Source organism: Engystomops pustulosus, chromosome 1, assembly GCF_040894005.1.
Source record: "Engystomops pustulosus chromosome 1, aEngPut4.maternal, whole genome shotgun sequence".
NCBI classification, from domain to species: Eukaryota; Metazoa; Chordata; class Amphibia; order Anura; family Leptodactylidae; genus Engystomops; species Engystomops pustulosus.
In genome coordinates this window covers 161,024,214-161,037,324 of record NC_092411.1, presented here as the reverse complement: position 1 = coordinate 161,037,324, position 13,111 = coordinate 161,024,214, and the positions used below count along the sequence as shown (strand labels likewise).

The window sequence follows — 13,111 nt, the reverse complement described above, 5'->3', positions numbered from 1 at the left end:
TGGTTCTTTTCACTTAGCTCCAAGCAGTCTGTGTTAATGGAAATCTATGTGTATTAGGACATCTATGCTCCTGTACTATATTTTAATCTAAATAAATTGTAACTGCTCTTCTGGGCCGGGGGACTCTGGCTATTTAATGCCCCACAGAGCACTTCTTCCCCTATCTTGCTGCTGCTTCTCTCACTCCCACTCAAATAAAAAAATATATATCCATAAATCAAACTAAATGAGGCAACAAAGGTCAGTTTAGATGTCTGTAATATGTGTGCCAATGCATTAGCAGTGCAATAACAGAACATTCCATGGTTCATAAAGGGCATCTACCACCAGGATGAAAGACTGTATGCAAATGAGCCTGTGGGGCTCCAGGCTCCAAGTGTTAATGGAGCCTGGAAACCCTCAGGCTCATTTGCACACAGTCTTTCATCCTGGGGTAGATGTCCTTGAGTTTGAGCAAGAACGTTATAACTGATTTGTAAAGCGCTACGGAATTTGATTGCGCTATATAAATAAAGATTATTATTATTATTAACATAGTTATAAATAATGGAGGGGTGGAGTGGAATAAAAACTTTATTTAAGAACATGTTTTTCAACAAGTTCTGGGTCTTGATTGTAGCCACATAAAGCAAAGAGGATCGAATGTTCATCTGCATTATGTGTATAAAAAAATTATAAGGGGCGTGCATAAATTAACAGAGCCTAATCCACTCTCGAGAGTGGCTTTGGCTCCTTTGCGTAATTTTTAAGAGTATATAATAGAGTTCAATAATGCCAAGGCTCTAGGGCTGAGTAAAAATGATTCCATCCTCTAGATCAAAAGACGAGCAGGAAAGTTACAGGAGTCTACCCCGGCATATCTGATTGTAAATGTCCTTTAATAAACTATTTTGTTACAGCTACTAAGAGATGCTGACCGCTTCCCAAAAATGTGTTAATGCTGACAGATATGTATACATGCTCCTCACATAGTCAGGTTTCCATAATTGGAGAAGGCCTATATTCAAAGCAGTGGCACATAAAAAAAGGTAAATATACAGAGAGGCCTAAATGCTACAAAATATTGCCCTGGTATTAAAGGATATTCAGATAGTACATTTTTATATGACTGGGGAAAGATTAAAGAAACAACATACCCCATAGTTACAAAGAAAAAAAAAACACTTAAGCATAGGTCTTTAACTTGCGGTGTATACTGTACCTTTAGACACTTACATCAATATTGTCAATGTCCAGAACCTTGGAATGAAAACGAAGCCCCATTGCTTTGGCTTGCTGAATTGGGTGAGCTAGCTGGCTGTAAGTCTTAAAAAAAAAAAAATTGTTCAAATGAAAATTATAGAATCGGATAACAAGATACACAACGTCAATAATTACAAAACATACCGTATATTGCCTGCATTGGTTATTTTTTGTATGTAAGTTTTTCACTTTTGAGGAATAAACCAAGCACACTTTATTAGACTGCCGTTTCCTCTCTATTAGCAATACAAAATTAGTGTATAATGGCAGTCAGCATACACTATAGTATAGTATTGGCAGGCCTGGGGGCCTTCTCTATGACATGATGAAAGGCTGTCGATGCAGGGGTAATGGTCCTCAAAACGCTTTAGATGCAGCAGTCAGTATATTCTGGGCTACTGTTAAGATTGCACAGGTTATGTGCCCGTGCAAACACTGCAGTAGGAGGCCATGAGCCCTTTCCATAAAGCCTTAACGACATGGTTTATTATGGCTGTCGCCGTTGAGAGGTTAGTTGTAGGTTCTCAGATGGTTTACAGTCAACATGTCAAATTTTTTTAATCATATTTAATAATTCAATAATATACTTTTAAATAGTACCTCAGAGTGTTTACACAGTGCAGAGGATACTTTCAGTTCTGTGTTCTGTAGCCACACCCACTGCAGTGCCTGCACAGAGTCTCACTTCCTACCAGAACATCGTGAGCAGAGACTAGCATTAAACTACAATCTACAAGCAGTTAAGTGATCCGGGGGAAGGGGGAGACAGGCACATATGTGAGATCACAGATGTAGCAGTCCTGACAGAGTAAAAAAGTCTGCCATGCCTCTGTCAGTGTGTTAGTACAATGTCAGAAGCCAGATGGAAGTGCATATACACCTGTACCCTGATAATCTAACCACATTGTCACCCCACAGAACTAGATGGATCATAATGTGTCTGCTTAGAAAGTCCCTATTCACACCCTGGGTTTTGCACTAAGCACCATAGACAGTGATAGGAGCTAAAACAGCAATAAAACATACTTGTAAAATAAGGGTTAAAATGATCTTTTTATTTAAATTATTTGAAACCATTGTTTTGAATTGTTGTATTAAAATTTATTGTTTGAAATGTTTATGCAAGCCTCTTTGATTTAATAAAGGCTAATTATTATTAATTAACCTTGTGTTGTAGTGCTTCTTTAAGATGGGAATCTGAACCTGACCAATCAGTGACGAGTATTCCCAGACTCAACTTTGATTGGCAAAACAGATACCACCCCAGTTGAAGACTTTTTTTTCTGGAATGGTTCTTAACTGACCCAAAAACAAGTGGTGTAAAAACCCATTCCCCACTGGAACTGGTTCTGAAATTGTTTTTCGAAGTAGAGAGCAAACTTCCAAAAGCATAGCAATAAGTTAATTTATGTTATGCTCTTCTTTAAATAATATCATCTTTGGAATATCTTAACATAACAATTTTTACTTACCGTATATACTCGTGCATAAGACGAGTTTTTCACCCAAAAAAATGTGCTGAAAAACCTCACTTCGGCTTATACAAGAGTCAATTTAAAAAAAAAAAAAGCTTACGTACTCAACCTCTGGCACCCAATGCTAGTCGCGGCTCCTCTTTGGTCTTCTCTCTGCTGTATTAGCCGACAGAGACGCTTCCTTGTGATCCTTGTCAGCAGGCTGGCAGATCGCGTGAACACGTCTCTGCCGGCTAATACAGCAGAGAGAGGTCCGCGCCAAGGATCGAGAGCCACGACTACCATTGGGGCGCCGGAGGGCGAGTATGTAAGTTTGTTTTTTGTTTTTTTTTTTATATGTGCTTGGCATACTGCGGGCTGGCTGGCTATATATTGGTAGACACTCGAGTCAATAAGTTTTCCCAGTTTTTGCTGGTAAATTTAGGGCTCCTGGCTTATACTCGGGTCGGCTTATACTCAAGTATATACAGCAATTTTTTTTTCCCCACAGTTCTCCAAGGCAGCTATGCAAGGAAGCCTGACAAAGCTATCTAGAGAACCAGGTGCTGTTGCACGTTTGATACTCTTTATACCATATTTATTTACCAGCTAAACCCTTTCATGTTACATTTCTTATATTTACTTGCATTTACTTTATTTATTTACATCAGCGAGTATAAATTTATAAGCTACTTTTCTGGAATAATTTAGAGCAATTTTAAGTTCTGGCTTCTTGGTTCCTTTTCCCACTTCTCTTCTGATATAGTTTTTTTTTTTTTTTTTTTTTTTTAACACACAATTGCTGTAAATTGCCATTGTACAATTATAATACATGCTTGCATGGATTTTCATTATTATTAGTGGCTCAAAACACTAGAAAAAAGATCTTTGTATGGTCAAAATTCATGAGATTCCTTTTAAAGGTACAATAAAATAGTGAGTTTATAAAAGATAAAATAAAAATAAAATACATGCTCACCGCTTCGTAGCACCAGTCTTTGAGAACATCAAGATCACCTCTTACAATTGCCTTTAAAAAACAAAAGCAAAATAACTTACAGGAATATTCCTTAAAAAGGACAACATCCTTTGACAGCAAAAGAGTGATTGCACTAGTAACACGTACAGACACAAGTCATGTTAGTAAAATTTAGTTAACCCCCTGCCATCTTGGAACCATAGTGTCCCGCTATCTTTTAAATCTGACACCCATTCATTTGCTCCCTCTTAGGAATAGTACCCTCCTTACCACTATTAGATTTAACTTTCCACTTCAATGCCTCAAATTAGGTTTAGTGCTCCAGAAAAGACCTATATCCGGAGTGTCAATAAAACCTAAATTTAATAATGTCACTTTTCTTAACCCCTTTCCGCCGCGGCCCTTTTTCGATTTTGCGTTTTCATTTTTCACTCCCCACATTCAAAAATCTGTAACTTTTTTATTTTTACATGTACAGAGCTGTGTGATGGCTTATTTTCTGTGTAACAAATTACACTTCAAAATGGTGGTATTTAATATTCCATGCCATGTACTGGGAAGCGGGAAAAAAATTCCAAATGCAGTGAAATTGGTAAAAAAAAAACGCATTTGTGCCGTATTCTTGTGGGCTCAGATTTTACGGATTTCACTGTGCAGCCCAAATGACATGTCTACTTTATTCTTTGGGTCGGTACGATTACGGGGATACCAAATTTGTATAGGTTTTATAATGTTTTCATACATTTAAAAAAATTAAAACCTCCTGTACAAATTTTTTTTGGGGGATTTTGCCATCTTCTGGCGCTAATAACTTTTTCATACTTTGGTGTACGGAGCTGAGGGTGGTGTCATTTTTTGCGGATTTTTATGCCGTTTACAATGTTATCATTTTTAGGATTGTACAACCTTTTGATCATTTTTTATAGAATTTTAATTTTTTTTTAAATGGCAAAAAAGTGGCATTTTCGACTTTGGGCGCAATTTTCCGTTACGGGGTTAAACGCAGTGAAAAACCGTTATCATATTTTGATAGACCGGGCATTTTTGGACGCGGCGATACCTAATGTGTTTATGATTTTTACTGTTTATTTATATTTATATCAAATCTAGGGAAAGGGGGGGTGATTTGAGTTTTTAGGTTTTTTTATTATAATTTTTTTATTTTAACTTTTTTTTATTTTTACTATTTTTCAGACTCCCTAAGGTACTTTAACCCTAGGTTGTCTGATCGATCCTACCATATACTGCCATCCTATATATAGATTTCACTACTCATACATTACAATGTGCTGACAGCACAATGTAATGAATGGGTTAACCCGAAGTAGCTTCGGGTGTTCGTGAGACCCAAAGCTACCATGACGACGCATCGCCGCTCCACGATGATGTCATGGAGAGCGTCGATCCACGGAAAGATGGCGGTAAAACACCCGCCATCGGTGCCGGCACCGATCGCGGGTGTTACCGGTAAGCCTTTGCTGCAATATGCAGCAAAGACTTACCGGCTATGGAGAGGGCTCGGCCCGCGAGCCCTCTCCATGTACCGGGACCCGACATGTGACGTACTATTACGTCACATGTCGGGAAGGGGTTAAAAAACCCTACAAATACTCACCCCAACTCCTCTTCATCTTGAACGCGGCACTGTCCGTTAATAGTCTTGACGCGCTGGGATCACCTAGAAAACAAACTTCTAATTAGCAGCACAGAGCACAGGGAAAAGATGTCTGGCGCTCCAGATTGCTAATTATGCACGCCCCCGCACCTCTCGCCCTTTCCTATGCTGAGTGTATGGGAGAGCGAGGAAACTTCATGCAAGAGGTGTGAATTCAGCATGGGAGAGGGCGGTCAGAGCCCATAGCACCAGACATCTTGTCCCCCACTACGCTCTGCTAATTATAAGCTTGTTTTCTAGAGGATCCCGGCATGTCAAGACAGCGCAGGGATAAAGATAAAGTTGAGCGGAGGTGAGTATTTGTAGATTTTTAACGTTTTTTGCGTGGTTGAATTACTTGAAAAACACAAGTGTCTAAGTGTGGTGTACAGTAATTTTGACTGGGATAAGTGCAGTAAATTTTGTTTTATACTGTAATTCTGCAGACATAGTAAGCTAAATATAGTTACCCGTTACAATGGTACTCATTTGGAGAATTCTTAAAGATTGGAGTCGAGAGAGAAATTTGTTCATAGTAAATATACAACTCTGAATATATCATTGCTCGTAAGCTTAGTGTATTACCCACTGTGCTCTTAATATTATTTTATAACTCATTCATGTGGCAATCAGTCCTGGTGTTTACAATTTCAGTTTTCTCTGGTTTCTGATCCTGGATCTTCTGACTTTAGGGTTGTCAGGCATCTAATCTGACGCTGCATCTCGTCTCTTCTCTGCCCCTAGCTCACACACACACTGGGGAACATTTACTATGGCATTTCCGACAGTTTTGTGGCGCTCTTACCGCATGTTCTATTCTCCAAACCTATTAGCTGGCAGAAAAATAACTTTTTCTGCTTGCTCCGAGTCTGCTCTGAAAAGGGACATGGCTTTGGTGGAGTGGAAACTCAGACAAAATGAATGTGTGGTAGTCATTTATGGGCACTGCAAACTGGCGGAAAGTAGACCAAAAGAAATTTTTATCTAGCAGGGACACCAAACCGTGTTATTACACTCAGTAAAAACACCACATTAGAATATCTGCTGCCTGTCCTTCTGGCGTCCAATTCCAACTTGACGAGCTGTCGGACAAGGTCAGCCACTGATCCATTGCCACAGTGACCATTGCTGCACTCCAGGGAAGCATGCTCAGCTTGTTTTGTCCAACAGCTAGACACATAGTATTTGCGCCAGAAATATATCTACTTTGAAATAAGGAAGAAAAGCGGATGTGCAAACAATTAATTTATTATTTCATCAAAATACAGATTAAAAACATCTAAAAACCCCAATGTAGGGGATGAGAACATGCTGGTCTCTCCTCACAAAGATATACCCCACGTATATAGTACAGATAGATCACAAGGCTGTTTAGAATAATGTATATGCACAAACTACACAAAAATTAATAGTATCCAAAATTGATATCCATAAATGCCTAATAAAGTGCAATGTGCTATAGCTACAAAAATCGATGAACCACTAAAACTCTATAATATATAATACAAATACAATGTCTTTAGAAAAAAATAATGATAAAGAATTAGCGTATTACAAATAGAGTGTAGAAAGTACCACAACAATACATAAATGCAGAGGATGATGACAACCTATAAATAAAGTGCCAAGTGCAAAAAAGTAGAAGCCAAGTGTGTAAACAGTGAGTCCAACTCAATGCAATAAGGAGTACATCACATTACCATGCAGAGTATAAGGAGGAGAGACCACGAGTGCCAAGTGCAAAAAAGTAGCAGCCAAGTGTGTAAACAGTGAGTCCAACTCAATGCAATAAGGAGTACATCACATTACCATGCAGAGTATAAGGAGGAGAGACCACGAGTGCCCCACGCGTATCGCCCGTCACGCGAGCTTCCTCAGGGGATAACGAAAGAGAAATGCACCAGGTTTTTAAATCATCTAATCCCGCCCCCGGGGGTGTGTGGGCTTCCTGCCGTGCCCTGAGGAAGCCCGCGTGACGGGCGATACGCGTGGGGCACTCGTGGTACTCCTTGGCACTTTATTTATAGGTTGTCATCATCCTCTGCATTTATGTATTGTTGTGGTACTTTCTACACTCTATTTGTAATACGCTAATTCTTTATCATTATTTTTTTCTAAAGACATTGTATTTGTATTATATATTATAGAGTTTTAGTGGTTCATCGATTTTTGTAGCTATAGCACATTGCACTTTATTAGGCATTTATGGATATCAATTTTGGATACTATTAATTTTTGTGTAGTTTGTGCATATACATTATTCTAAACAGCCTTGTGATCTATCTGTACTATATATGTGGGGTATATCTTTGTGAGGAGAGACCAGCATGTTCTCATCCCCTACATTGGGGTTTTTAGATGTTTTTAATCTGTATTTTGATGAAATAATAAATTAATTGTTTGCACATCCGCTTTTCTTCCTTATTTCAAATTAATATTGCATTTGGGATGTGTTATTTGCTCATCTACGTTTTTCCCCCTTTTTCCAATTAAATTTCGAGAAATATATCTACACAGCAGCACAATATTAAATATGTAACTCCTTTTCGAGAGCAAGTCAGCAACCAAGCCAGTTCAGACACCGACACTTTATGTAAATGTACCCCACTGACTTCCTGCCGGCAAACACCATATCACAGCTTGAGGAGAGCTACAAGCTACAGGCATATAAGTTCTTTATCTGGGGAAGGGGAGGAAGGCACATCAGGTCTAATCAGTGTGTTGTGGCAGAGCTACGAATGTAATTGTGTGTAATATGCATCTCATGGATATCAACATCTCATCTCTGATCTGTCTCATCTCTCTTTCTATGTGTCACATACTAGTAGAATGTGTAACAAATGACATTAAAAAGTTATGTTTTATTGACAGTCCAAAAATTGGTTGTATCCTAACTGCCTTTGGCAATTACTGACTAAGGTTTAGACTTTAGTTATGTCCCATATAAATGAAGTATCCCCTTTTAGAGCAACTGTCCCCTTCCTTGTGGCTTCCATCTTAATTCATGTTTAATGTCTCCTTTCTGCATAAGTGCCCTCTTTTATAGAAAGTGTCCTCATTTTACCCCATACGCTTTTACCCCCAGTTCCCTATTCACCATATACACTAAATCCCCTCATCTCCCCAGCCCCTTAGCCCCCCTTCCTCCACACACCATTAGCTCAGTATCCCCCTCAGTACCCCTCTATACGCCATTAGCTGCCCATCCCCTCAGCCCCCCCTACATACACGATAAATAACTTAGTAACTCTGCCATCACACTGACTCACAGAATCAAGGAGAGGTTGATGCGCACAGTGAATGCCAGAAAAAACTAAGCCCACAAGAAAATGGTGCAAACGCTTTTTTTTTTTTTTGTTAATTACACCTCATTAAGATTTATATTTTTAATTTATCCCACAGATTATTTTATTTTTCTGCCTACAAAGTTACGGCCTTTGGAATATAGGGGTTATAAAATAGGCAGGAAATAGATCTGTGGGTCTAACTACATGTACTTCTGGTTCTGTAGCTCACCGAACCACCATCCTAATGTGATCTAAAATATTAGTTTCTGATCTTTAAAGTAAATGGATGGTAGTTGTGTCCTATTAAGAAGTAACGTTCTTTATTATGCCGCGTTAGCGGAAATGGAGTAATAAAAGTTATACTAATTATCCTGGGGCGCTCAGGCTACGTCACCCAAGTGCCTCAGGTAGCCTTGGATTTTAATTTATGCACTCTGCCCAAAGCGCATAGAGCAGGTGATAGGTGGGACCACTAGCCCAATGGGGGGGGACTGCATAAATTATTTTCTAATTAAACTACTTTTGAATTATTTTAGAGACCAATTCAGTTTTATAAGGGTTTTTAAACGTCCATTGCTGCCAAGGTGGAAACCCATAGTAATAAATGACATGTTGCAGGGCACTTGGTGCTGCAGATATTAAAGGGAACCTGTCATCACTTTTTTTACTAATGAACCTAATGAAAGTTTAACAAAGCACTATGCTAACTATTGCTCACATGGGTTTTTATCTATTAAAAAAAAAAAAAAAAAGAAGAAGCATACTTCCTCTCCCCAAAAAAATGAACTATGTAAGCCCATCTGGCACCCAGAGGGAATAGGGAGTGTCACAATTCAATGTGTGAAAATATATTGACAGGTTCCCTTTAATTACAGCATGTGGTAAAATGATGCACCACAATTCCACATGATTGATCTTTAACTTATTCAAGACCAAATTACTTTTTTTTCACTATGCACCACAAGCAGCTTTTAGATTTTTTTTGGCTATCAAAGCTATAAGAGGGCTTTTTATCTGCTTGAAAGGGGGTGAGTTTATTTATTTATTATTAGTATGTCAGGCCTTTGACTGGGCCAGTGAGATGTATTACTGCACTGTGCCGTTCACTCTAGATATAGCCTGCATCAGCAACTGGCGCAGATTATAGCACATATTTCCATATTATATATGTTAATACCTTCAGGGAAGAGTAAATTAATACACTTTACCTCTAGTATGTTTGGAATTATATCCTTCTCACACATTTTCAAAAAAGCATCCTTATCAAAGTTTCGATCAACCTTTACAATTTCTGTTAAAACCTCCGACATCTCAGTTTTAGAAAACATTCCACCTAAAAAAAAAACATATATAAAATGTTAGATTTTCTCAAGATAAATTAAATTTTCAGCAACTATAGCAGTTAAAAAACTATTGGGAGGGGGAAATATCCAATATTCCATGTGTGGCCTGACTAACAATCTACTAAATCTTTATTAATTGCACCTATGCCTTTTTTTGATTTGTTATTTTATTTATTTATAATGTTGAAGTCATTTTCAGCTCCGGTTTTACCCATGTTTTATGCTGATATATACAGTTAAAAATGTCATTTTCCACAAAGCTCTCAGTAATTTTAAACAATCCTGCTCTGTGTGGATTACTTTACATCATCTGCAAATTCAGGGACTTATCAAGGACTAATGTGAAACTGACCTTAGGATGTGAAAAGGCAGCACAGTGGAGCAAAGTGGTTAAACGGGTTTTCAAAGGGTAAGTAAAAGTTAATTTGGTCACGATTACTTGGGCGATGCCCACCCCGAAACTTTTATTTCCTGTCATTTCTATTATAATATTATGTGTAGATGTCCCACCTCTTGTTGGTTAAGAGGTCTTAGGGATGTATTAGGGATCATGCAACGTGAGCTTAGTAGAATCCGCAGAAATGTACCCAATAAACCACTACCAGTATGTTGTCAAGCAGATTAACACATTGTAGATCCTGTTTCTTTTATGCCCCAGCATGGTGGATTCATCTAGAAAATCAACTTGTATGCTTGTATGAAGTGATGTAGGCAGAGTTTAATAATGAAGTCAAATTCTCCCTCAGAACGACCCCCTGTGTGATTTACATTATTCTCTTTTGGAGAATCAGTTATGTTGTTCCATGTTGAAGAAAAAAGGGGGTATTCTGAGGCAGAGGGAGCTTGATTTCATTACTGAGTGCTCTGCCTTAGTGACCATTTTACATCCAACTTCAAGATCAATTTTACCACACTGGGCCATAAGAGAAACATTTTCTAAAAATTGTTAGACTGCTGGCCAGCAAACTGATAGTGGTGTATTATGTTTAATTTCTGCTACCAGATTCTCATTAATTATTTTATAAATAAACTAATACCCCTTTTCCTGCATGTTCTATATTTTCTAAACAAAGACTGTACCCTTCAGAGTTCTAGCTGTCCAGCCAGGTCTCACTGTCAAGTTTCCTTACCAAAATTATGATTTTCAATTCAATTTTATTTATGAGGATTCTGGAATTAAAGGGCTATTCCTACTGACCTTATCCTGTCCCCCAATCCACCCCTATTACATTACTTATTTATTCTGTACAGGTGCAATGGCAAAACAGGAGCTAGCCTCAAACAATATTCTAAATAATGGCACCTAGTGTATTTTATAAAAATATCTGTCTATAGGGAATTGAAAGAAAAAAGGGAAAAACAAAAAGGTTAACAAATGAAATTATCTCACCAAAAAGGTCACTGATTTTGTCCGTGAGTGTACGCGATGCTCTGATAAGCGCATTATCACTTTCATCATATTTCATCTTCATTTCAAAAAATCCTATATAGAATACATAAATGATCATTTCATACAAATCTTAATATCTTCTTGACCAATGGTAATTGATGCCTGTACTTCCACGTCAATTAATGATTTACTGCTATTTACTTCATTAAATGACGATATCTCGGAAAAGCTTTACATACATATCATAACAATTTTTATTTTGTTTTTTCATGACATATGAGACTAACTTAATACAATAGTTATATTAAACATAATTTCTTTATTAAATTTGCTGCCAATAAAATAATTTTTTTTGCATTTTTCTAATTAAAGATTTTTTTTTATAATAAGAAGTAACTTTTACCAAAACATGTTATAAATATGTACAACATTATTTCATCACCCTTTCCCAGGTTCATATGCAGAGGGTGCATGTACTTCTGCAAAGTGAATATCTTCTTCTACATTCTGCCTTCAGCTGACAGGCTGGAGGGGGGAACACTTCAAACACCTGTATCTCCTGAACTCTTGCACATAGAAACACAATTCAGATCTACTATTGAACAGCAGAGTCTTTGGTATAAGGATTGTGTATGGATGCTTCACAAAACCGGAGATATCCACTCTTTACCCCTTAAGGACGCAGGGTTTTTTCGCTCATTTCTTGCTCTCCACCTTCAAAAATCCATAACTTTTAAATTTTTACGTGTACAGACCTGTGTAATGGGCTTATTTTGTGCGTAACAAATTTTACTTTTCCGTAATGTTATTTATTTTAACATGCCGTGTACTGCGAAGCTGGAAAAAAATTCCAAATGTGGAAAAGTTGAAAAAAAAATAAAGCATGTTCTTGTGGGCTCAGTTTTTACGACTTTGACTGTTCGCTCCAAATGCTTTATTCTTTGGTTCGGTACGATCGCGGTGATACCAAATTTATACAGGTTTTATTGCGTTTTAATACATTTTCAAAAATTAAACGACTGTTTACAAAAAAGAAAAAAAAATGTTTTGCCATCTTCTGAGGCTAACAACTTTTTCATACTTCGGTGCACAGAGCTGTGTGAGGTGTCATTTTTTTGCGAAATAAGCCGACGTTTTCATTGCTACCATTTTGAGGTCTGTGCGACATTTTGACCACATTTTATTAAATTTTTTATGTGATGTAAAAAAAGTGTAAAAGTCGCATTTTGGACATTTGGGCGCCATTTTCCGTCTCTGAGGTCACCGCCGGCTGTAACCGTTTTTATATTTTGATAGATCGGGCATTTTGGGACGCGGCGATACCTAATGTGTCTGTGATTTTTACTGTTTATTATGTTTTATATCAGTTCTAGGGAAAGGGGGGTGATTTGAATTTTTAATATTTTATTACATTTTTTTATTTTTTAAACTTTTTTTTTTTTCACTATTTCTTAGACCATCTAGGGTACATTAACCCTAAGCACCGACCACGGTTATTAGTGGTGGGGGTTTGCTGCAATATGCAACAACCCCCACCCTTGTATAGAGCTACGGCACAGAGCGTTAAGGGGTTAAAGGAATCATGTCACCAGGGACCTCATTTTCAATCGACAGATTGCAAAAGCCCACTTCAGCTGCATTGCAAGTAGGCCTTTCTGCTTGTCGGGGGGGGGGGGGGGGGAAATGCCCCTGACCGCGGCGTGTTAGGAACGCACCTCCCTCCATGCAGTAATAGTACGTCAAATGTCGGGAAGGGGTTAAA

General features: G+C 37.9%; 1 protein-coding gene across 2 annotated transcripts in view; it reads right to left on the bottom strand.

Moving 5' to 3' along the window:
- The window catches only part of TIMM44 (translocase of inner mitochondrial membrane 44), a 68,332-nt gene that overhangs the window by 19,177 nt on the left and 36,044 nt on the right, over positions 1-13,111 (bottom strand). Inside the window, exons 8-11 of one of the 2 annotated variants that reach the window (XM_072113453.1) lie at positions 11,350-11,442; positions 9,825-9,949; positions 3,676-3,726; positions 1,216-1,305 (exon numbers count right to left, since the gene is read on the bottom strand). In XM_072113453.1, the coding sequence (XP_071969554.1) occupies positions 1,216-1,305; positions 3,676-3,726; positions 9,825-9,949; positions 11,350-11,442 (359 nt within the window). Of the gene's footprint in view, positions 1-1,201; positions 1,306-3,675; positions 3,727-9,824; positions 9,950-11,349; positions 11,443-13,111 lie in introns of both variants that reach the window. The other variant, XM_072113457.1, reaches the window with a different exon arrangement.